At 47.3% G+C, this 20,549-nt stretch overlaps 8 protein-coding genes across 8 annotated transcripts; 5 read left to right on the top strand and 3 right to left on the bottom strand.

The window, feature by feature from the left end:
• Nucleotides 1-1,216: 1,216 nt before the first annotated feature.
• EDB93DRAFT_1106086 (uncharacterized protein) lies at nucleotides 1,217-2,730 on the top strand (the record flags this gene model as incomplete). The annotated part of the gene is made up of 5 exons (XM_041447572.1): nucleotides 1,217-1,337; nucleotides 1,406-1,512; nucleotides 1,561-1,635; nucleotides 1,690-2,574; nucleotides 2,635-2,730. 5 exons carry the CDS (start codon nucleotides 1,217-1,219, stop codon nucleotides 2,728-2,730), a joined length of 1,284 nt encoding a protein of 427 aa, XP_041305009.1.
• A 144-nt stretch (nucleotides 2,731-2,874) lies between these two features.
• On the bottom strand, nucleotides 2,875-5,271 carry EDB93DRAFT_698475 (uncharacterized protein). Its single transcript, XM_041457134.1, has 16 exons — nucleotides 4,917-5,271; nucleotides 4,764-4,829; nucleotides 4,689-4,698; nucleotides 4,620-4,639; nucleotides 4,535-4,567; nucleotides 4,375-4,471; nucleotides 4,286-4,314; nucleotides 4,188-4,218; nucleotides 4,095-4,127; nucleotides 3,966-4,042; nucleotides 3,859-3,913; nucleotides 3,700-3,798; nucleotides 3,528-3,638; nucleotides 3,427-3,470; nucleotides 3,346-3,368; nucleotides 2,875-3,286 (listed from the first exon to the last, which is right to left on the bottom strand). The coding sequence occupies exons 2-16, from the start codon at nucleotides 4,827-4,829 to the stop codon at nucleotides 3,121-3,123; spliced, it is 894 nt and encodes a 297-aa protein (XP_041305008.1). The 5' UTR covers nucleotides 4,917-5,271; the 3' UTR covers nucleotides 2,875-3,120.
• A 939-nt stretch (nucleotides 5,272-6,210) lies between these two features.
• On the bottom strand, nucleotides 6,211-7,839 carry EDB93DRAFT_1163184 (ATP phosphoribosyltransferase-domain-containing protein). The gene is given in 8 exon segments (XM_041450099.1): nucleotides 6,211-6,330; nucleotides 6,380-6,525; nucleotides 6,577-6,736; nucleotides 6,756-6,970; nucleotides 7,091-7,446; nucleotides 7,499-7,568; nucleotides 7,616-7,745; nucleotides 7,796-7,839. The coding sequence occupies 4 exon segments, from the start codon at nucleotides 7,516-7,518 to the stop codon at nucleotides 6,587-6,589; spliced, it is 741 nt and encodes a 246-aa protein (XP_041305007.1). The 5' UTR covers nucleotides 7,519-7,568; nucleotides 7,616-7,745; nucleotides 7,796-7,839; the 3' UTR covers nucleotides 6,211-6,330; nucleotides 6,380-6,525; nucleotides 6,577-6,586.
• Nucleotides 7,840-7,912: 73 nt separating this feature from the next.
• Nucleotides 7,913-9,450, top strand: EDB93DRAFT_1163172 (nucleophile aminohydrolase). Its single transcript, XM_041450098.1, has 6 exons — nucleotides 7,913-8,183; nucleotides 8,237-8,318; nucleotides 8,371-8,500; nucleotides 8,553-8,659; nucleotides 8,751-8,870; nucleotides 8,917-9,450. The coding sequence occupies exons 1-6, from the start codon at nucleotides 8,002-8,004 to the stop codon at nucleotides 9,061-9,063; spliced, it is 768 nt and encodes a 255-aa protein (XP_041305006.1). The 5' UTR covers nucleotides 7,913-8,001; the 3' UTR covers nucleotides 9,064-9,450.
• Nucleotides 9,451-9,673: 223 nt separating this feature from the next.
• On the top strand, nucleotides 9,674-10,538 carry EDB93DRAFT_1090175 (chaperone for protein-folding within the ER, fungal-domain-containing protein; the record flags this gene model as incomplete). Its single annotated transcript, XM_041446259.1, has 4 exons — nucleotides 9,674-9,805; nucleotides 9,863-9,927; nucleotides 9,981-10,030; nucleotides 10,084-10,538. 4 exons carry the CDS (start codon nucleotides 9,674-9,676, stop codon nucleotides 10,536-10,538), a joined length of 702 nt encoding a protein of 233 aa, XP_041305005.1.
• A 2,647-nt stretch (nucleotides 10,539-13,185) lies between these two features.
• On the top strand, nucleotides 13,186-15,398 carry EDB93DRAFT_1090149 (kinase-like domain-containing protein; the record flags this gene model as incomplete). Its single annotated transcript, XM_041446257.1, has 2 exons — nucleotides 13,186-14,245; nucleotides 14,416-15,398. 2 exons carry the CDS (start codon nucleotides 13,186-13,188, stop codon nucleotides 15,396-15,398), a joined length of 2,043 nt encoding a protein of 680 aa, XP_041305004.1.
• Nucleotides 15,399-15,716: 318 nt separating this feature from the next.
• Nucleotides 15,717-17,408, bottom strand: EDB93DRAFT_1209940 (uncharacterized protein). The gene is made up of 8 exons (XM_041451029.1): nucleotides 17,097-17,408; nucleotides 16,920-17,032; nucleotides 16,723-16,867; nucleotides 16,341-16,597; nucleotides 16,230-16,272; nucleotides 16,079-16,174; nucleotides 15,952-16,022; nucleotides 15,717-15,903 (listed from the first exon to the last, which is right to left on the bottom strand). The coding sequence occupies exons 1-8, from the start codon at nucleotides 17,260-17,262 to the stop codon at nucleotides 15,778-15,780; spliced, it is 1,017 nt and encodes a 338-aa protein (XP_041305003.1). The 5' UTR covers nucleotides 17,263-17,408; the 3' UTR covers nucleotides 15,717-15,777.
• Nucleotides 17,409-17,719: 311 nt separating this feature from the next.
• On the top strand, nucleotides 17,720-19,642 carry EDB93DRAFT_696791 (uncharacterized protein). The gene is made up of 15 exons (XM_041457131.1): nucleotides 17,720-17,963; nucleotides 18,026-18,048; nucleotides 18,105-18,114; nucleotides 18,162-18,181; nucleotides 18,232-18,264; nucleotides 18,324-18,420; nucleotides 18,477-18,505; nucleotides 18,562-18,592; nucleotides 18,656-18,819; nucleotides 18,873-18,927; nucleotides 18,992-19,090; nucleotides 19,148-19,258; nucleotides 19,321-19,361; nucleotides 19,419-19,444; nucleotides 19,518-19,642. The coding sequence occupies exons 1-15, from the start codon at nucleotides 17,954-17,956 to the stop codon at nucleotides 19,522-19,524; spliced, it is 756 nt and encodes a 251-aa protein (XP_041305002.1). The 5' UTR covers nucleotides 17,720-17,953; the 3' UTR covers nucleotides 19,525-19,642.
• The last annotated feature ends 907 nt before the right edge of the window (nucleotides 19,643-20,549 follow it).

The raw sequence follows: 20,549 nt of genomic DNA, 5'->3' as shown, positions 1-20,549 counted from the left end.
CCTCATGGTACCACTTGAAACTCCCGCCAGCGCTTCAGCATCCCTTCTCTTTGGTCATCTTTGCCGTTGCCAGTGCGGACTACTCTGGGAATGTCTTTTTTTTTACTCTGTATCATGATCAGATGATCTAGCTTATCATCTTCTCGGTTACAAAATGAGTCAACAGAAGCTCGCCACGGCGTCAGGACCACGGATGCTGAAAGTTCCCGGAGTTCATCTGATCATTGTGGTGGCAAAACTTAGTATGGCACTCGTTTAATTGGTCTCATGAACCGATCTAGCATAAGGGTAATCTATGAACCTTCTGCAGATGGTAGGTAATTTGATTTATGCGTTGCGCCTGAATTCAGCTTGTTCTAGCCAAATTCCAAGTTCTCTATGACGAGTGGGATGATCATTGTGAATCATGTCAACACCCATGTAATGGTGGGTCAATTTCATGCTCGCCCACCTCCTGTTATTGATTTGAAGCACATAGGAGGATCCGAGTTTCATAATTAGAGCGCTCTTCGAGGGTGACCTAATTTCGGCAATGAACGTGGCGTGATTGACGCTCCATCTGTCGAAAATTATTCGCGCACTTTCTGCGTATTGGTCCCAGGGTCTTTCTTGGCCATCCATTAGATCATTCTTTGTCATGGGATGTGGCGGAACCTTCGCTTCTCCGTCATTCGAATGGCGCTGGTGCCGGCATAGCAAGTTTTATGTTATGATTGCAAGTGGGGGTTGACGTGCGTTGTTGGTTACCTGCCCCAAGCCTGTCTTCAGTACATGCTTCTGGTCCGGTCTACGTGTATCTTGCTACCAGATCACCTTTTGTGTCATTCCACTGCAGCGGCTCAAGCAAGCAAGTTGTTTTTGACTGACCTGACGAATGTGTACCCAGGGTGACAGATATTGGAATTCCTCGTCACAATGAGTAACAAGCTAACGCCGTTGCGTAAAATGGTATTCATAACTGATTTATCAATTCAGTAAGAACTTACTTGATATGTTTCCGGCTACCGCTAACGAATATTCCTAAATTACCTAGGCCATATTTCTTCCATGGTAACTTGAAGAACATCAGATAAACCGGGGGGCGCTGGTTTCTTTGATGCTGTGTGCATCATTATTATTGAACTCCGATGCCAATCACCGATTCTCCTAAACAGAGGTTAAGCGCTAGTAACGATATAAATGCACACCGTGCAACTTCTCTGATGTGCCATCCGCAATGATGCGACTTTGTTTAATAGCTGCTTTAGCTCTCTCACAAGTCTATGTCGTGTGGTCTCAACATGCTGAGGCCACTCCCCGTACTCCTCTGAGCTGCGAGGAACATGCTAGGCAAAGAGGTAAGTGTACAACTGATCTACGGTTAAATCCACCTTCACCAACGTGCTCAATTGATGTGTATCGCCAGGCCTGGACATTGATAATTGGGAAATAGTTCCTGGCAACGACGGTCAACTGAAGTGCCGTCGGACAGCTGTGCAAGAACTCTGTTATGGCGTTGAATATATAGACGCGGTAAGTCCTTACACATATTTTCTGAACTAATACTGAATAGCTGAGCAGGACACCCTCGAGGAAAAATGTGCTCAAGATGCGAGTGGTCTCACATGGATCGACAAGCCTGGGCTGTTGGCCAAGGTATGGTTTCGATTTGAGTTCTGATCAATCATGCTTATCGACATTTCGGGACAGTGGTGCGCCAAGAACCACGTATGGACGTATGATCCAACAAGCAGTTCTAGGCACGGAGGATGCTGCCCGGTTGGGTTTCACATGAACCATGGGATGTGTGTCTCAGACACTCCCAACCCTCCGAACCCCGAGCCTGCCCACCCTCAGAATCCCCTCAATTCTCACAATCCTCACACCCTCCTCGATCCTCACAACCCCGACAACCCTCACAATCCTCACAACCCCTTCAACCCCTTTGATCCTCACAACCCCCTCAATCTTCACAACCCCCACAACCTTCACAATCCTCACAACCCCCTCAATCTTCACAACCCCCACAACCCTCTCAATACTCACAACCCATTCATTCCTCTCGACCCTTTCAAACCTCCTATGCCGTTCCCTGGTCCCTGTTCTCAGACATGTGGCAATGGACATGGCGGTGTTGAACCCTCCTGCACGTGCACGAACAATCCAGTCTGCGGGCATGGCAAATATCTAGGCATCAAATATGGCCATTGCTATATTCTTTCCTTCAGCGATGGCGAGCAACTCGGCATCGACAGGGATCACACCGACTACAAGAAGAACGGCTTCTTCGTCGATATCCCCTTCAAAGTCTGCAAATCGACCACTGATTGCTCCCGTGGAAAGGATGTTGAGACGGGAGAGTTCTTCTCCCTCCAAGATCAGCACGGATTGTACAAAGACACGACGTCGACGAAGGGCTGGATTAATGACGCCACAGGTGGGGCGCATATGGAATTCACCCTTGATGGTACCCATGCGGGTAAATTCACGGGTATCCCTTCTTGCGCTGGGGGTGAATGCGCCATTCAAATGTATGGTCCCACTGGCGGTGCATTGTCATACGCTTGCCCGATGCCGCAGCCCGGACTGACGCTGGTAAGTTTTACTACTTTCCAAAGGGGTTTTCTTTCGCTAAAGACGTTTTTTCGTCGATAGTATGGCAACCCTAAAGTGGGTCAGAAACTTCGCTTCTCTGAGGTGACATGCGACGCGTATGAGGTCCCTTTGACTTCTGGCATCAACCTGCAGTGAGGGTGAAAGGGAATTCGGGACGTTCTGTATACTTTCGTTCTGACTTACCATGCTCCACTCTGGTCACAATCTTAGTCCGATTCTCACTATATTTACGTTGTATGAGTTGTACTTATGGTTTCCACTTGCTACGCCTTTTCTCATTCAATCCTGTATGTACACGCAAGTAGCAAAGTTTTGATTGACTCTCGTCACTCCTGGTGCAACGGGCAGGGACTGCAAGGGAAATACAAGAAACTGGAGACTGCGGCTCTATCCATCGAGGACTGGCTGTAACAACAGCGTAGGACTACTGACTACGACCCAGGACCTGCGCCAGACAACTCTACTACTACAGCGGTCTCGATCAATATGGATATATCCTGACCTATCATGTTCCTGACTCGAGGGTTAAAGCCTCAAAATGCTTGCCTCAGCCGCCTCGGATTCCAATCCGACAAGCATGTAAGTACTTGGTAGCATTATCGGCAAACCAGAGCTGCGCATGCGCTGGTCACTATGCCAGAAATGGAGGTGCATGCGAGTGGCGAGGATCGCAAGGATAGAGACCTCCAAACTGTATTTTGGGGGTGTTATCAGCATTATGAATTTGCAATAGAAGTCGGAGGTTCATACTCTTCAAAGGAGCGATGTGAGGCCTGGGTGTCCACAACATCAATGGCTCGATCATATTGAAGGGTATTGTGGGTTACGTACATCGGAAAACAGCATTGGTACGAGGATATTCGTGGCCGAAAGAACTTTCGGAACAATATAAATCATTGATGAACATAGATATGTATGAAGTCCTGACTCACAGACACCACATGCATAGTAGAATATGTTATGCTTCACCATGATGACGTACAGATTCCCCTTGTCTGTCCGACAGTTCTGTACGGCATGTATGAGTGAAAGGGAGACCAATCCTGGGGAAAGCATCAGTCAGTGCACGTATGTGATTTGCGCTCCCAGTTCCTGGCGACATACCCAGTTGAAAAACAAGCAAAGGAACCAACGACACGAAGTACCATATATCGCCCGAGCCCGTGTAACAGCCAGTAATGCCTGGGATCGCGCTAGTCATGACTATGCCAGATATGTGAATATGTGCGAATAGTAGTGGCGAAAGCCCAAGAGAGCACAAACCATATGAGGAAGAAATCGCTGTAAAACGAAGGCCGGTGGATGTAGCAGCAACGACCTGGCTAACGTATCAACCATGAGCTTGGGTGTGGTCAGGGTATGGGACTCACAAAAAGGGTGGCCAGTATGGTTACGAGCACGATTCGATTGTTGTTCCAAAGCGCACAAGTTCTGAGCGCAAAAATCCCTGGAGAAATCGGATCAGGAGCATGTATATGTTGCAGGGGAATGACAGATACATTCGGAGCAAGCGAGTGATATCATTCCAAAACCTATCAGAGGAAAGAGCTCATCCAGGAAGAGCAGCTATTAAATAAGTACCGTGCACGTACACGAGTAAACTTCGATTAGCGTCCTGCATTTCTGACGAAGTCATGTGGTTAGGAAGCGCCATTCATCAGTAGGCGAATCCAACTGTATGCTCACATACATTGAGGTCCTCGTTCGGGGCGAAGGAGACTGAAACACAACATTTCAGTTCATCAGGGGATATATTCTCACTGCCTGAAATGAACGCACGATATAGGGTTAGGATCAAGGAGAAAATGGGGCCATATCGTGCAATTATATAAAGGGCTTTTACCCTAGTCCAGCACGACTGAAGCAGGTATGTCCACTTTGAACGACACATTGTCAATATCCAAAGCGACGTGTATCACACAACAACTACATTGCTTACCTCTTCGTCGAGTAAACAGATATAATCATAGGTCTGAATAAAATAGTTTGACTCGGCAGACAATAACATGTTAGGACAAGCATACCCAGAATGTAACCTGCACCACTGAGTTGTCAAATTAGAACGAGGGAGAAGCAGATCAGACCACACGTACTGCGTATGCACTGGTAACCGCGCATGATATGGGTATCCGTCATCGTTTTGCCCTCGTATTAAGCAAGCGACTCACCGCTAAGTAATGCAGACTCCAGGCTACTGCAACTTGGACATGATCGTCAGCCTCTGAAGGCTCCATCTGTTTTCAGTTGAGAAGTAGAGTAGACGGGTTTTGCACACGCATCACGCAACTTTCTGATCTCTTATGGATGAGCTAGAAACTCACGAAGATGCGTTAGTAGGTGTAAACGATACTACACCATTCTGTCGTCTAGCTTAACGATGATGGCGATGGAACGTTTCATTGGCTGATTTATGTAAAATCGACCTCGCCGAAATCGCCGCAGTACGGGAACTGATAAAAAATTACGTTGTTAGTAAGTATTATACAATTAGATTTGATCAACGTGAAGTTGAAACGTGTGCTCTCGATATTATGTGGCTCCTACATTCTTGCTTGAAGTTTGAAACACCGTCAGTCCTTGAAATACACAGCAACCTTGTCCCACAAGTTTCGTGTACTTACAATATGATGGCATGCGACATCGTACTTGCGAGAATTCCCACGGGAATGGAAAGTGGGAACGTACAGCCACAACTTATATAGGCTATTGAAGCGACCTTGTGGTACAAGTCTTGGCTTGACACAAGTTTTAGTCAACACCGTCACCTACACTGGTCACCGGTCACCAATCTTACGATCACCTTGTCTCAGCATAATTACCTCCTTGTGCGAGCATCGGTTGATGAAACAGCACGTCTCTGGAATCTCGACACAAGCGAGACTTCCCCTCCAGAGCGACGAGAGTGAAGCCACTGGCAGTGACAAAGGTGTGTACGCACTGGATATTCAAGCTGCTCTCACTAAATTTGGCCTAATAGAGATCATTTTAGCTGAATCTCCCACTCGCAAGTCGCAGCTGAAAAGTTGTTCATGAACTTGTCCTAAGAGCTTTTTTGTTTCCGATGAACTGTACACAGCTAATACGAGTGCTGAATATTCTGGGCGGATCACATGAAAGGTTCAGCTCAGTCTGAGGATCGCCCGGCTGTGCAGAATCCTTTGTACCTTTGTGATACCCTTGCATGATCTGGTAAGGTGGGGCCTCTGGCATCTTTCTTGTTGACGATGTAATTATCGGTGCTTGGAGGCTCAAATATGGTCGATGTCTAATTGTATGCATGAGATAGCTCGCGGGAATCTACTTTGAATGAGAATGGGTTATCTGGTAACAGCAAAGATGATTGGTGAGTTGACGCGTCTACCATTGTCCATAAGGCATCTAGAAAAACTGATGAGAACGCCTGCTTACAGGAATTAGTTCTAATTCACAGGACGGCTTCAAGACTATGATCCAGGCTCAATGATCTGAGAGATCTTTGTATTATGCAGGTCGCCGGTAAGTGGGTGGTCAGCTGTATAGTATATTGTGGAGTATTACTTGCGATAGACCTGTTCCGACCAACCCAAACAAATGATACTACAGTCGTCTGTAAACTGAGCAAGTGGGCGTTGGGTTTAGAGACAGAGAAGCTGACTATTCATTTAAATCATAGTACTACGATGTGTATGGTCTGAAGTGTAGATGGACGTTATGAGTTCGCCACTAATCTGTATCAGACGTGCCAAGAAATGAAGACTAGCTGAAAGTGTTATCTTTAAAGTTTACATAGAGTGGTGGTTTATACCTGTTGGGTTCGTCTTCTTATCCTCAGACCTCGATGTTATGTATGTTGTATCTGAGCGAAGAAGTAGGGACAGGAGCCGTGATACGGCAGTACCAACTTGAAGTACTTGAAGTTCTGTGGATAAACATGCTAAAATGTGGAGGTGACTTGAGAATCTCAGCCTAGCAACTGGTCTAAAGCAACAAATCTATACCCACGCTGACGCTCTCATACCCTGCAATTATCCAAATTGAAGACTAAGATATCCTCTGCGCCAATCTTCACTAGTCGGTCCATGACATTCGCAATGTTCTTCTTCTCAACCATGCTGCTGATCGCAACCCAACCTTCCTCTTCAAGAGGACTGATGGTAGGGTGCTCTTCTTCCAGGTGTAACAGCTGCTGCCTGAGTTATCGATTCCCTACGAACATTATATTCGCAGACAACATATTTTCCAGCAGCCACGACTCCGGCTATTCGGCTCGCCATGAGATCGATCAGAGATGCATGATGGGCGCGATGGGGAGCTTTTGATTTTATTAGTACTGCCTCTGTTTGAAGGACTGTCGCGATGGCGTGCAGACCAGCTGCTCGCATCGTATCTCCAGATTCTGTGATGTTGTTAGATCTTTCCACGCCTGACCCGTGACGATAACATACCGACAAGATCAACTATTCAATGACCAAGATGTGAGCATCATTGCAATATGTCATTTTAGCATATGACTCACCTATACCATCCGCAAGTCCAAGAGCACAAGCTGCCTCTACACTCCCTCCTACATACTGGATCTTGGTTCTGTTATCACCAGTGAGGCTCAATTGCTCATCGATCTTGGCAAAATATGCCCCCGCGATGACATCAAAACTTGTAACCACACGTTTTCCCGCGAGATCTTCAACAGACTTGAATGGCCCATTTTCTGGAGTTTGCACTTGCAAAGCGCACTTTCCGAATCCTAGCTGATGGATCTCCGTGATCTGATCCTGCATTTTAGCTTCAAGAATAACATCGTGGCCCGTTATGCCAAGGTCGACGTCCCCATTTGCGACAAAAGATGGTATGTCTGCTGCCGGAAGGAATACGCTGGCATCAGGGTCAGATTTGATTTGATATAGGATCAGGGGCGGAGTTTTACAGGACAATGGGGTGATTCATCACTAGGCAGACGTCAAGCCTGTTGGCTCTCCGGAATTGGATGTCGGCGCCTGTAGGTTGGTTTGCATGTCACTCAGAGCTTAAAGGAGAGACACACCGGAGAGTAACTCGAGACATTTGTCGTGCAGCCGTCCTAGGATGGGTTAGTACTAACGAACTGTGATCAAGATAGATTTAACCTTTTTTTGGAATCGCGAACAGCAGTCGACCATCGAGCAGTTCCTTGTCTGATTTTTTGTCAGTTAGAATGATATCGAACGTGCAGAAGACTACTCACTCATATCGAACTGTAACAAGTTGCAAGATCTGCGGTAATCGTTTGAGTCGAATTTAGGAAAACGACCCCGCTTTACTAAAAGCAGCGCCTAGTACTGTGGGAAAATATGATTAAACCTACTTGAATTACGCGGCCTGGGAGTCAGTGGACCTGTCCGTCTCTATTAACGCTATCGACCACCAACTCAAAGCTTGCCCACCTTCTAAATGACCATCCCTGACATGAACTCAATCGCTCATCCTCAGGAGAGGCGGTTCAATCCATACACAGAAAACGGCGGCACAATTCTTGCTATTGCTGGTGCAGATTTCAGTGTTATTGCTGGCGACACACGACAGAGCGAAGGATATTCAATTCAAACGCGATACGCACCAAAAGTATTTCGGTTGTACGCGTGTCGTCACTTACTACTTCATCCTTTCTCTGACTTTTTCTTTCAAGAACCGATCGCGCGGTGCTGGCTGTGAATGGATTCGCAGCAGATGGCAATATGTTTGTGAAGAAAGTGAAACAACGTCTGGAGGTACGTCATTTCTTGATATGATTCCGATATATATGCTTATGGTGCTACGTAGTGGTACCGTCACGCTCATGCGAAAGATATGCCTCTGCGGGCAATAGCAAGATTAATTCAAACGATGCTTTATGCACGTCGCTTCTTTCCCTACTATGTATATAACATTCTGGGTGGTATCGAGGAGGATGGTCTGTTCACCTTCACGCTCCACCTTGTTGATTTATTTATGGAGCTTCTCAGGCACTGGAGCCGTGTATTCGTTTGACCCCGTGGGCTCGTATGAACGAGAGGCCTGCCGTGCTGCAGGTGCTGCTCAGTCATTAGTCCAGCCATTCCTGGATAACCAGGTGAGTTTAGAGTCTTCACTCTTCTTCCTAATTACAAATGCCACCCTTCCCGATGTTACCCGTGTATCTTGTCTGACGTTGAAACCCCTAGATCTACTTCAAGAACCAACAAGCTGCGCAGGGGACCTCACATCCGGCACATCTACCGCTGGAGACTGTCTTGTCGATAGTTATTGACTCCTTTACGAGCGCTACTGAGCGCCACATTGAGGTAAGTGCCATGTTTTGGTCATGTGATTTCATGTAACATCGTGCAGGTCGGCGATGGCCTTGAAATCTTCATCGTACTCGCCAAAGGACGTAATCTACAGGGTACGGAAAGCGTCCGGGGTTTGCAAGAGTTAACCGTGTCGGAAGATGGCGAACGCTTATTTGTTATGAGGAGGGATTTGAAGAAAGATTAAATTGCTCGCACTCTAGATCACTTTCCCTCGCTGAATATATATGCCTGGTCGACAGTAGAGGTGTCTTTGAGAATGTACAGAATACAAACGGAAACACTGCAACTATCGGAGGCCTGAAGAGCTAAGGTGGCCATAAAAGCTATCATGTAGCGATTTCGTCGAGTACGCAATTAGCACGTGTAAGAATTTTGCGTGACGACATGCCACGAATGCCTGATCTACCCGGTCGGGCACCCCAAGGCAGCAATTAGGTGGGACGTCGAACGCTGAACCCTGGAACATGGCAATCATGATTGGGACGTGGACATGCTGATTTCGTGTTGGACTAGAGACGGAAATGAAGACAGCCAAACACAAAGCCCGCATTTATGTGCGTGAGTTATTTTCTATAGAACCTCTCCCTCGTCGGGATTCTAAAATTATTCTGGTAATTGAAACAAAGACTGATACCAAATAAGAACAAACAGACTACAGGCCTTGACCACTATCGTCGTTCTCAACGTTCGCTTCCCCTCGTGGTTGTCCCGTAGTCTTTTCCTCTGTCCTTCTTATCCCGAAAAATTACCGAACGCTGGCATAAAACATCTGAATCTTATAGACATCCTCGATGATGATATTTACTTCCTTACTTCTACTGCTCGCAACATCTGCGCATGGCCAGACCGTTTACGACGCAGCCCATAATATCACAGTCATCACCGGAACCTGGAGCTCTGGCAGCCAGAATGTCGTCACTGGACCCGTGAGTCGTACATTCGATTACAATTTACGTTTTGACTCAACTTGCTGTGGTCTCAAGGGCTTTGCTACGCCATCTCAAGAGGCGTTTACATACCCAAAAACAACAGGCATGTCATACTCTTTGTGAGTATCAATCATGTTCACGGCTTCTATCTCTGACTTGAATCGAATCCTAGCACGGATGATGGATACTACGAGATCGCACGGTATCGTATGACTAGCAATGGTCCGCTTTACGTACTATATTCCTGTTTCATACTGCTAAAGCACTCCTCACAGGCACCGTACCAACCTGCATTACGGGCGTTATGAACTGGTCTCACGGTACATATGTGCTCGCCTCTAACGGCTCCATTGTCATGACACCATTCGGCGACGGCTACCAACAAATACAAGATCCCTGTGCCGCCATCTCCAACTTCATAGAAAACTACAATTATACCGAGCTTTACATTCTTTGGAACATATATCAAGACCCAGTTAAGGGGTATACTCTCCAACTGTACCAGTTTGACGGTACACCGTTACCACCTCAATATCTCGTCACCACTTCACCCAACATGCTTCCAACTCAGCCTCTCCGGAATGTCAGCACAATCACCACCACCAGCGCCATCGTCAAAAATGCGGCAGTCGTCAACGCCAATGCTGGGGAGCGTCGATGGGAGGTGGCGAGCATGACAGGTTTGCTTACGGTGATTTCCGGTCTTGGACTAGCTGCTCTACTATTGTAGAATGGGACATGATAATTATACCTGCACGCCACCGTCGTACTTTTTATACCTATCACACTTTTTTGCATTGGACCCTTTGGACATATTCCTACCTGCATCGTCATGGATCCTTTTGTTGATGCAACATGGATACCTTGTGATCGACCGCAGTAGACGCTCGTTTGATATGTGCTCTAGTCCTTTGTTTTAGTATTACATCCACTGGGTTGGATAATGAAGACACTTACACGTCACAGGGAGCTTGTGGTGTAATACTGGAGCTGGACGCTTGCATGCCGTGATCGTGGGCGCCTTAAAATGTCAGCTCCACGTTGATTAGCTAAACTTTCTTTAGTGCTGCGGTTTGGCTGCGGTTCTCTTTGCCAAAACCAGTAGTTGCACCCGTCGTCCTCTGTTGCAACTGCCCCCTTCAATGATCGCGGCTTCCCCCTTGCTCCAGGCTTCGCTCAACCACTGCACAGAAAACGGACCCCCACTGTGATACCATGTTTGGCAGCTTTCCTTTCTGTCAACCGGCGACTCTAAACATTTTCGCTCGGTGACCCAGCTGCATATGCGGGAATATAGAAATCACCGATCCAGTCTCAGGATTTCAACGCAGGGAATCCCTCGTCGACATTTCACAAGCTGGTGGCAGCATCACTGCTAGATTACACACGTCGAAGATTCCTCCCGCCCCAAGACTCGGTCACCGTGCGCCAGATAGCAGGTCGTCGGCGGGTCTAATTTGAAAGCTCGAGACGTGGTGAACTGGCAATTTCGGAATCAAAGAAATTCGATTCGCCGCCTCAATCATAGGATATGCACATCCACGACGAAATTTTATTCGACAAGTCAATTCATCCAGCTGGCTAGACCCTGAGTGAGTCTAAACTTAGGATTTTATCGTAGGTTCGGTGGCGGTACATCGATCATCCCGAGTCACTTACAGTCACGGTGGCATTTGATAACGAGATTGATGCATTCTGGAATTTGTGGTAGGGGCTAGAGTGGTTGCCTGAACTGGTTGTGCGATGGTTCGGACGACAGCGTTTCACTCGGTTCATTTGTGTGTAGATCGTTATGTAGACTTTGCCAGCTCCGCTCACTTCGGTTGTCGGCAATCCTTCTTTTGGTGATGGCTAGCAGAATTGTTAGAGCTTAGGACGTGGTGAAGTGATGATAGCATAATTAAAGGTCCCATTCAGAACTTCTCGGGTAGTCGAATTTACCGAACCACCAGTTTGAATCTAGGTAGTTTGAAGTGGGTGTAGAACTCACCTTTTTTCTTCTCTGCTTGTGTTGATAGCGATATCAGTATTTGATGGAGTGGATAGTTGCCTGTCTTAGATATTTTATACTCCAAGCTGTATTTCTCGAGGGGCAGTCATGAAGATCGGCAGCCAGCTTCCTGGCACTGTTTGCTCAAAATGATTCGCTCTTTGCATAAAGAAGATGAGGCACGACGTCGCGGATCTAACGTCCAATATTTGTTCTGTGGGTGATTGAAAATATCGATTATATATTTATTAGGGACCTTCTAGGTGAATTTCATCCAAAGGCTGGTACAGCTGACCGCGGAGGAAGTCCAAACTCACATCTGTGTTGAGCACAGCTCGGTGGAAATCCATGAGTTACTGGGACTGATATCAAAATTCATGCACGTTCCTCCATTTGTAGAAGGAAGTATGGAAGGCCTCCCGTCCTGGTTATGCGATCCCGCGGCCTACACCACAATTTCAGATTGCGTAAAGAACCGGAGATATCGAATTACACATATAGGTGAAATGAAGTCAATGAAGCAACTTAATTGGGGATTGACACTCACGGTGAACGGGCCAAAGTGTACATTGGTGTCGATTGTATAGGTATTTATCGCGCGGTAGATGAGAACAGCCAGAGGCGAACAGTGCCATATGACCAGCGCCATACTAGGTTTGTTCCTAGCGATCACCGATGATGCGAGTAAGACGGCGCAAGTCAGAGAAGTTGACATATCTGCCGAATAATGAGATCGTCTCTAGTCATATGAGAAGAGCCCTCGAAGTTTGGTTCGGGTGTCCCCGCGAGTAATGCTGATGATCATTCGCATTGCCACTAGTGGTGATTATCGTGGCAGGTTGGATGCATTGAATATAGTGACAGCAGCAAATTGTATACGTTACCGTCGGAGTCAATGTTAGTGATATTTTGTACGCTGACTTGGAAAGTGCGTACCATGATAAAGGACCAGTGATTGATTTGAAATCTGGTTAAAGACCCTAAATGTGTAAAACATATGAGTTTGTCGACTCACTGGCGAGGAGACTCACATAGATAAGCGAGCCTCGACCTAGAAGATAATGTCGATAATTGACAAAGACTGGCCATGGAAAGGAAACAGTACTTGTTGAGTAGCCGCAGGTAGCCGCCCGATCGGAACCGGAACATGACTGATGCGAATAAATATGGGAAAGAAGTCGCACGCCTGTAAATTGGCGATTGCTCCGAGAAGTCGTTTATTTAAATTCTCGTGCCTCTTAATTCTTCCCTTGTCGCCATTTCCCCTCATAGGCCCCATACTCACATCCTTCTACCGTCATTTGCATCGATTTTCTTTGTGTCATTACATTTTATTTTTCATCGCTATCGAGCTCAGATCATCGTTCATTTCTACAAAGCACTTTCCATGACCTCAGGTCTCCTCAAATCTTCATCTCCTGCATCAACTACGGCGTCGCTGTCTAAAGTTACATCGCAATATGAGCGTCTACCTCCAACTCGGGGTTGGTCACCATCTCCGAAATCACCAGAAGAACACCAGACTACAGCACCTCAGACAGCTTCCGGCTCGGATCTTGACCAGGACATCTCGCTGCAACTAATCGCAAGCAATGATGAGCATGCACCTCTCTCAGAAAGCGATGATGTCTCCATGTCACCAGCAATGATGTTCTTATCTGCATTTAGTCCCTCCGCAATCCCACAATCACCTGATGCAGAAGGTCAAGTCATCCGTGGCTATGTTCTCGGGCCAATCATAGGTTATGGGGGATTCTCTGTAATCAGGCGCGCCTCATCCCCTTCCGGAGGTGTCGTCGCTGTCAAAATTGTCCGTCGCTCCGATTTGGAGAAACAGACAGATCCTTCTTTAGCTAGAAGGCGACTCAGTCATGAAGCCCAAATATGGGCTTCTCTATGTCACGAGCATACCTTGCCCCTCTTCTTTTCCGAACACACTTCCTACGCCGATTTCTTCTTCTCCCTCTTATGTCCTGCAGGATCCCTATTTGATATACTTTTAAGAGACGGTCGTCCCGCTCTCCCTCACGATGACGCCGGCATGATGTTTCGACAAATTGTACGAGGCGTACGTTACCTGCACGAAGTCGCAGGCTATGTACACAGGGATATCAAACTCGAGAATGTTCTTGTAGATGAGATGGGTATATGTAGAATTTGCGATTTCGGCATGACTCGCAAGATCGGCGAAGTTGACGACGACGAACCCCTATCCGGTGCAGACAGTCACTCTAGCACCCATCGTCACCGTTCCACTTCTATCAGACCCAAATTTCACATGTCTTCGCACCTCTCAATACTACGCCAACATGGTCCTAGGCGTCATCGTACATCAACTCCTATCGGCGAAAACCCTCCGCCTGTGCATCCATCACATGTTTTCCAGCAAGGGTCTTTACCATACGCATCTCCAGAGCTTCTTCAACCCAAACCTTCACGGTTAAAAGGTGCTAATCCAGCTCAGGACATATGGGCCCTGGGTGTTCTGCTTTATGCACTTCTGACCGGCCGTCTCCCGTTTTCCGACTCATTTGAGCCACGACTCCAGATGAAAATTTTGCACGGTAAGAATATAGTATCGTGATCTCCGGATTGCTAATGCACTTTTTTTTGACAGGCGTCTATGACATGCCTTCTGGTATTAGTCGTGGAGCTGAGCATGTTCTCAAAGGCTGCTTGGAGCGTAACGTCCGTAACCGGTGGACGATTGCGGTAGTGGATGAGATGGCTTGGGGTGTTGGGCTTGACGACGACGACGACACATCTCCTGTAACAGACAAGGATAAATTTAAGTTAGTAGATTATCCCAGCCACCGATCTCCATCATTATCCCAGTCGCGCTCGCGCCCTCGTGCCTGGCGTGATAACAAGCCGAACCCATCTCATACTGAAGAAGCACCCCCAAGGCGGTCCAACCGTTCCCTCTCTCGTACCTCTATCTCAACTGCAAGCTCGATCTCAACACGATGTACCAGTCGCAGTATCTCCCGTCCACCAATCGTTCGTTACCCGATGTCTCCCACATACGACGAACTCAGTCATTCAGTGGTGAGCGCCTCGACGTCTCTCTCTGTGCCGCCTCTTGACATAGGCGGCCCTGCTCTTCTTGCCTCGCCAGGGCCATCACCTGAGCGTGGCCGGAGATCGAAGAAGGCGGCATTTATACCGCTCAATCGGTTTACATCATCATTAGCGACGTCTTCTCGCCAATCAGAATATGCCCCAGAATCCGGAGATCTCGATGCTGATGTAGACGTGTTGGGCAATACCGCTCACTGGACATCTACTCTAAGCATCAACGCTGTTGCAGAACCTACTGCCCGTAGTGGTACAACCACTGCGATCGAGCGTCAGGATGCATTGCCACCACAAACACATAAAAGGGCCGAGAGCACACCTCCGGCGTCAGGTGCCTGGCCACGGAGATCGCGACTTCACATTAAGGAAGATCCTTCTTCCTATCGCGGAGCAGAAATTCACGGAGTAGGCGGATTCCTTAGAGACCCCAGCACCACTCCCATACCAATCACGCCCAAAGGCGGTACCCGAAGCCGGAGCGTAGGACATGATACCCATCATACCTACGGTCGCGCTAACTAGCTGTATCCCCCACTCTTCTATTCACCAAAAATTGCAATTTATCTTCTGGGGACCATCATGTTTGTGAGTTGCTGACACGATCGCTATTTATCCTGCTTTTTGTCTTTGTTCGAGTCATAGTTGTATTTTGTATTCAATCCTGAGGACTGCCACTAAGTACATACTCGTCTGTTTTTTTGTCATGTTTTTGATTTTAGAGCACTTGGTGCTCGGGATACTTACTCTTGGTGGAAACACTTCTATTACGCATGCCTTACTTATCAGATTGTACTACTAGTCTGTCCGTCAGGGAATCTCGAGCGCCTCATTCACATTACTGCCTGTGTGGAACAAATTCGTGATATAGCGAGCAGCAATATACAGATAAAGAGCACAGTCGCTACATGGTGAGTTCCATCGGAGCATGACCGCTAGCTGTAACTATCACGTCGTCTGCTGCCACTTTCTGAGCCTTACGTTCAGCAGCCTTGGCCTGGAGTGTTCTTACATCGTCTTGCAATTTGGCCTGAAGAGGAACTTAGCTGAACCCAGAACTAGTGATGCCGGGACGTACAATTTTAACCTCTAGTTCTGCTTTGTCAAACCCCTCGTATATTCTTTTTGATGACGAAGGTTTTTTGTTGTCTAATGAGTGATGTACCTGAGAATGATCTGATGGAGATAGCATGTAGTATTCTTACCAAAAGCTGCATGCCTGAAAACTTCTTCCATTAACTCGTGGTTTCTCCGATATCTCGCAATTGCTAGCGTCCGTGTGGATAGCATCTCAGATTCATCTAAACAAATGATCAATGCGAATAACGCCCAACTGAACAGACAAAGTGGTCGAACCTGCGGATTCGTCATCATCCAGCCGTGGAGGACCAGGCCGTTGCTGAACCAATAACCAAAACATTGAATAAATGTTCCCCCGATAATAAGCAGGATGATACTCACGCCCACCCCTACGCCCCCACTCCCATCCCTCGGTCGTTCACGCTCCCTCCTCCTCTCCAAAGCTTCCATGTTACTGTTTTGCTGCGTTATCATCGCCTGTGGGTTCATTCCAACTTGGGGCGGCATACCGCCTTGATGCGGACCTGCAGGGTGTGGAAAGGCTTTTTGACCCGCTCTATCGCCCATGACATATATAGGAGGGTCGGTGATTTGTCGTAGTGGGTAGTGCCTGACGGGGTTATTCAAAAGAGACGGAACGATCTCTGGAGTGCGGGAGGTGTACAGATAGATGTAGATGTAAAGATGTGGCGAAGTCACAGATATATCGGATGATGCGCGATGATTGGTGAGAAGGTCGAAATGATGATATGGTAGTGGAGAGACTTACGGATAGGTGGTACGCGGGAGTAGTGGACTAGCACTAGTTGGGGGTGGCCGCCTTTGTGAAGGCGGTAGCGTCGGCGCATACGCCATGCTGCTGTGTCTTGGGAGTTGGGTATGAAGCCGAATTTGATTTCTGCGACTTCTAGTTCCTAAAGAAAGGTTAGACTTGTTGATGGAATAAACGAAAGGGCTGAGACGCACCCGTGCACCGCGTTGGACAGGCATAGTATATCGACTCTCTTGGTCTTGCCATCGGATACCGTCGTTTAGAGGTTGAGCGGGGTTTGGCATGAACAAGAGGTATATTTGACCCTCTTCATACGGCGTAGAAGCGATGGAACGTTAGTTCGCGACCGAGGTCCTGAGTACTATTCATACCTTGTGGCTTGTCGATAAAAGTCCATGTGTAGGGTTGGTTTTGAGAGGTTTGAATGGCACGGAACAGCATGTTGGCTGCATTTTCTAGGGAGACGTTTGGATGAAGGCCGAAGTCTTCTGGGTATTTGAGTACGGGAGCCTCTTGTTGCATTTGCTGGAACGCCATTCTAGTCACGGTTTATTAGGTTGGGCTACTATTCCTTGCCGAGGCGTTGTTTGGTTTCAAGGCTGTTGGCAAACAAACAGTCACGTGTGGGCAGATTCGTTGGGATAGTGACGTTGACCAGTCGGATGATGCTGCACAGTGCAAAGTAGGCATTCCCGCTTCAATCGCTTTGGACCAAAATAAAGGCCTTTCTATCGCCATATAGGTTCATCCAAAGGGGCTGAGCGCTGAGCGCTCTCAGCTGTACAAGGCAGTACTTGTTAGTACCTCGCCCCGAACAAACAACCACGACCGACTCAAAGTAAGTATCAGTACTCGAGGGCAATTGAAGATTTAACAAATAAGAGCTTTGAAAGTTCCTTTAGGTCCGCGGCGACTTTCTTTGTGCCTCAATTGATGAAACCTATGCAAGTTATATATAGTTATTAGGTGCGTTATGTGTATAGTTTGACCAAAAACCTTCGGAATAGAGCATGACTATTGCCCAAACTACTGCCTTAGGTTCAGCTGTATCTTTTATTAGGTTGCTCCCCGGCCGGTAAATCGGTGAATCACGATGGCGAACCATTCCATCACAATCACCGCAATTGAGCTCAGGCTACGTCAAAATATGATCCCATCATTTGCATTTGCACTGCACCGGCCTCCTTATGGGCTCACAGCCCATTCATAAGGGATAAAAAGGCGGGCGATGTGTGCATGTGTGTGAAAAACACAATATTTCACCTTCAGATGGAGTATTCGGCTAACGAGATCGCAGAAGCGAAGAGCTTGCAGTTCGCTACGGTGTGTTTCCTTTGTCTATGAAAGCGAATTATAACTGATAAGTCATGCACCATCAGTACATATTCAGTGTGTACTGTCTTAGAATCTATATTCTTTGTCCTAACACAGTTCAGCGTCGATTATTACGTTCTGGGTAGGCTTGTTTTCATCTATTCACGTCCGCTGTCAAACTCGTTTGTCCAGATATATGACTATGCATGTTCACTTCATGAAGAGGTAATACACCTGTTCCGTCATATGCCTCATTTTTGATATCGACAATATGTTGCGCAAAGTGGACGTTTTTGCTTCGATCGCACTGGAGCAAGATGAAAGGCCTCTATATTGTTACACGATACCTCCCATTTATCCTTCTCGCCACGAACCTATATCGTGCGTTCCGCTCCAGCACACATCGTTTCGATAATGAAGTAACACTTGGTTTTCAGGGAGCTTTACCCCGAATGAGGCCTCAAGTGTATGTGATGGTGGAGGATTAATGAAAACGAACGGCTTATTGTACGACTTCAACAGAGATGCCGGGAGTTGGACGATATTAGCTCAGGTACGTGCATGGCACATTCACGTATGCGCGTCGTTGACGAAGGCTGCTACTTTCCTCTCACAGGTCTTTGCATAATATTAGACATTTTCTCAGAATGTATCTCTCATTCCCCCGTACTATGTGTGTGTGTTTCTCATTCGATTCATCCAGTTTTTTTCATCCTCAGGACGCATGTGCTCTGGAACAAAAATAGAATCTTGCTTGCAACCATGTTGACCACTTTTTTCGTGAGTTCTCATCCAATCACTATAACCAAGCCAGTAGTAAATACATCAGCCAGACTATTCTCATAGCATCCTTCGCCATCGCCTTCGCCACTACCGCTCCCGCAGCATGTACGCGTTCTCACATACCCTCTGGCGTTCCACGACCACTGAAACATTCTGCTCACGTTCACAGATACGACTAGTACGATCCCGGGCATCACAGGATGCTATCAGAGTTCGAACAATTTCTGGTATTTCATGCCATATCTTCTCCTTTCCATGTTCCAACTGGGTGGGTAATCAGGAGCATGCATATGTAAAAGCACCCGCTGACAGATGTGCTCCCCAGGACTCATGATACTCACGCTCATACGCGCCATACAGAACTGGCGGAAAAACTCAAGCCGTCTGTTTGTTGTGCTAATGAACCACAACTTATCCTATTATGCATGCGGTCTTCGTGAGTGACCACTCATATGCCGTTTTTTCCGTACTCATCCATGATGATTCTCTCTCCTGAAGTGTTCTCAGTAATGAACATATTCACGTCGCTGTTCCTCCAGGTGCGCAAATCCATTAAGTACCTTTTTTGATCAAGCCGTTGATGTTCTGCGCCCCAGTACTCCTACCACAGCGTGTTGTATGTGTAAGTACCCCCACATCCTGCTGCATATTTCTACTAACAATACCCGAAACGTACACGCACGTATAGATTCCAGTTTATGATCCTTGCAATCCTGGCCACGCGCATGCACCTCCACCTCTGGCATACGAACCGACATGCACACGGCTCTGGCGCCGTCACGAGTATTCCAATGACCGACGTGCCACCCATACATTCCACGGCGTGACGTCTTATTCTATGGCTTATTCGGCGTCGTTCTTGGAGCGAGGCTTGGACCTTACAAGATGAGGGGTGGGGTTGGGTTTAGTAGAGTTTGTTACGTGCTTAACTTATAGGATGAGTCTGTCGCGGGGTGGGAGGGACATTTGGATGGCCTTGGTCCATTTGACATCAACCTCTGTATGTGTAATTTCTGCTTAACTGGCAACATGGATCCATATATGTCCCCTCCATGCGTCATTCTATGACTTTCTCACTGAAAAATTGCGCAGTCGTCATTTTTTGTTGATAGGTCGTTGGTACAGGGCGATCTTTTCTTTGCTTCCCATAGGGTCATGGACTCGAAGCGCGGGCTTCGTTTCAACATCTGGGGCACTGATGTGGCAGCATTTTCCTTCGAATCATCACTCGCCAAGGGAGTAGAAGCCTTCTTTGATGAAGAAGGTTTTCTTTGGTAGTTGGAAGCACTGGTTCTGATGAAAGGCTTCGGTGGTCCGACAGTGACCCTCTCATCTATCACAGATTGGTTTTCGGTGTGTACCTTAAGCTTATTCCTTGCCCAATGAATTCTTACGAGCAGTGGGGTTGTAGGGTCATGCTGAGTTCACGCAAGTTGGTGCTTGAGCACACCAGGCGTCCAGTGTTGTGCACTGGGGGAGCTCCCAGGATGAGCTCTACAGCAACCAAAATACATTTGATCATCTACGTTTTTTTGAGTTAAGGATAACACAGCACGTCTAACGTGAAACAGATGTCGGAAGCGAAGAACCGAATAAATGACCACTGAGCGTAGCGCCAAGGCGTTGTTGGCAAACAAACAGTCACGTGTGGGCTGGTACGACTCGGGCCAAGGATACTTGTTGATTGATACTATTCAGCTTCGATCGCTCTGAACCAAGGTAACCTT

The sequence above is a fragment of the Suillus bovinus genome (genome assembly GCF_016758785.1).
Source record: "Suillus bovinus strain UH-Sbo-P2 chromosome Unknown EDB93scaffold_53, whole genome shotgun sequence".
Classification (NCBI taxonomy): Eukaryota; Fungi; Basidiomycota; class Agaricomycetes; order Boletales; family Suillaceae; genus Suillus; species Suillus bovinus.
Note: the sequence above shows the minus strand (reverse complement) of the source record. Positions and strands in the feature narration are given on the sequence as shown.

Coding starts and splice junctions, on each gene's coding strand:
- EDB93DRAFT_698475 (XM_041457134.1), bottom strand. CDS start 4,829: ATGGAGCCTTCAGAGGCTGACGATCATGTCCAAGTTGCAGTAGCCTGG. Junction 4,568..4,619: donor TGGTGCAGGTTACATTCTGG/GTATGCTTGTCC, acceptor TATTTTATTCAG/ACCTATGATTATATCTGTTT. Junction 3,287..3,345: donor TCACATCGCTCCTTTGAAGA/GTATGAACCTCC, acceptor CCCAAAATACAG/TTTGGAGGTCTCTATCCTTG.
- EDB93DRAFT_1163184 (XM_041450099.1), bottom strand. CDS start 7,518: ATGAATCACCCCATTGTCCT. Junction 7,447..7,498: donor ATGAATCACCCCATTGTCCT/GTAAAACTCCGC, acceptor CCCTGATGCCAG/CGTATTCCTTCCGGCAGCAG. Junction 6,971..7,090: donor TGGACTTGCGGATGGTATAG/GTGAGTCATATG, acceptor ACAACATCACAG/AATCTGGAGATACGATGCGA.
- EDB93DRAFT_1163172 (XM_041450098.1), top strand. CDS start 8,002: ATGACCATCCCTGACATGAACTCAATCGCTCATCCTCAGGAGAGGCGG. Junction 8,501..8,552: donor GGGTGGTATCGAGGAGGATG/GTCTGTTCACCT, acceptor GGAGCTTCTCAG/GCACTGGAGCCGTGTATTCG. Junction 8,871..8,916: donor CTACTGAGCGCCACATTGAG/GTAAGTGCCATG, acceptor AACATCGTGCAG/GTCGGCGATGGCCTTGAAAT.
- EDB93DRAFT_1209940 (XM_041451029.1), bottom strand. CDS start 17,262: ATGGCGTTCCAGCAAATGCAACAAGAGGCTCCCGTACTCAAATACCCA. Junction 16,868..16,919: donor CTGTCCAACGCGGTGCACGG/GTGCGTCTCAGC, acceptor ACCTTTCTTTAG/GAACTAGAAGTCGCAGAAAT. Junction 16,273..16,340: donor ATGGGAGTGGGGGCGTAGGG/GTGGGCGTGAGT, acceptor TTATTGGTTCAG/CAACGGCCTGGTCCTCCACG.
- EDB93DRAFT_696791 (XM_041457131.1), top strand. Junction 18,265..18,323: donor CATGTTCACTTCATGAAGAG/GTAATACACCTG, acceptor TGTTGCGCAAAG/TGGACGTTTTTGCTTCGATC. Junction 19,091..19,147: donor CCTTTCCATGTTCCAACTGG/GTGGGTAATCAG, acceptor TGTGCTCCCCAG/GACTCATGATACTCACGCTC.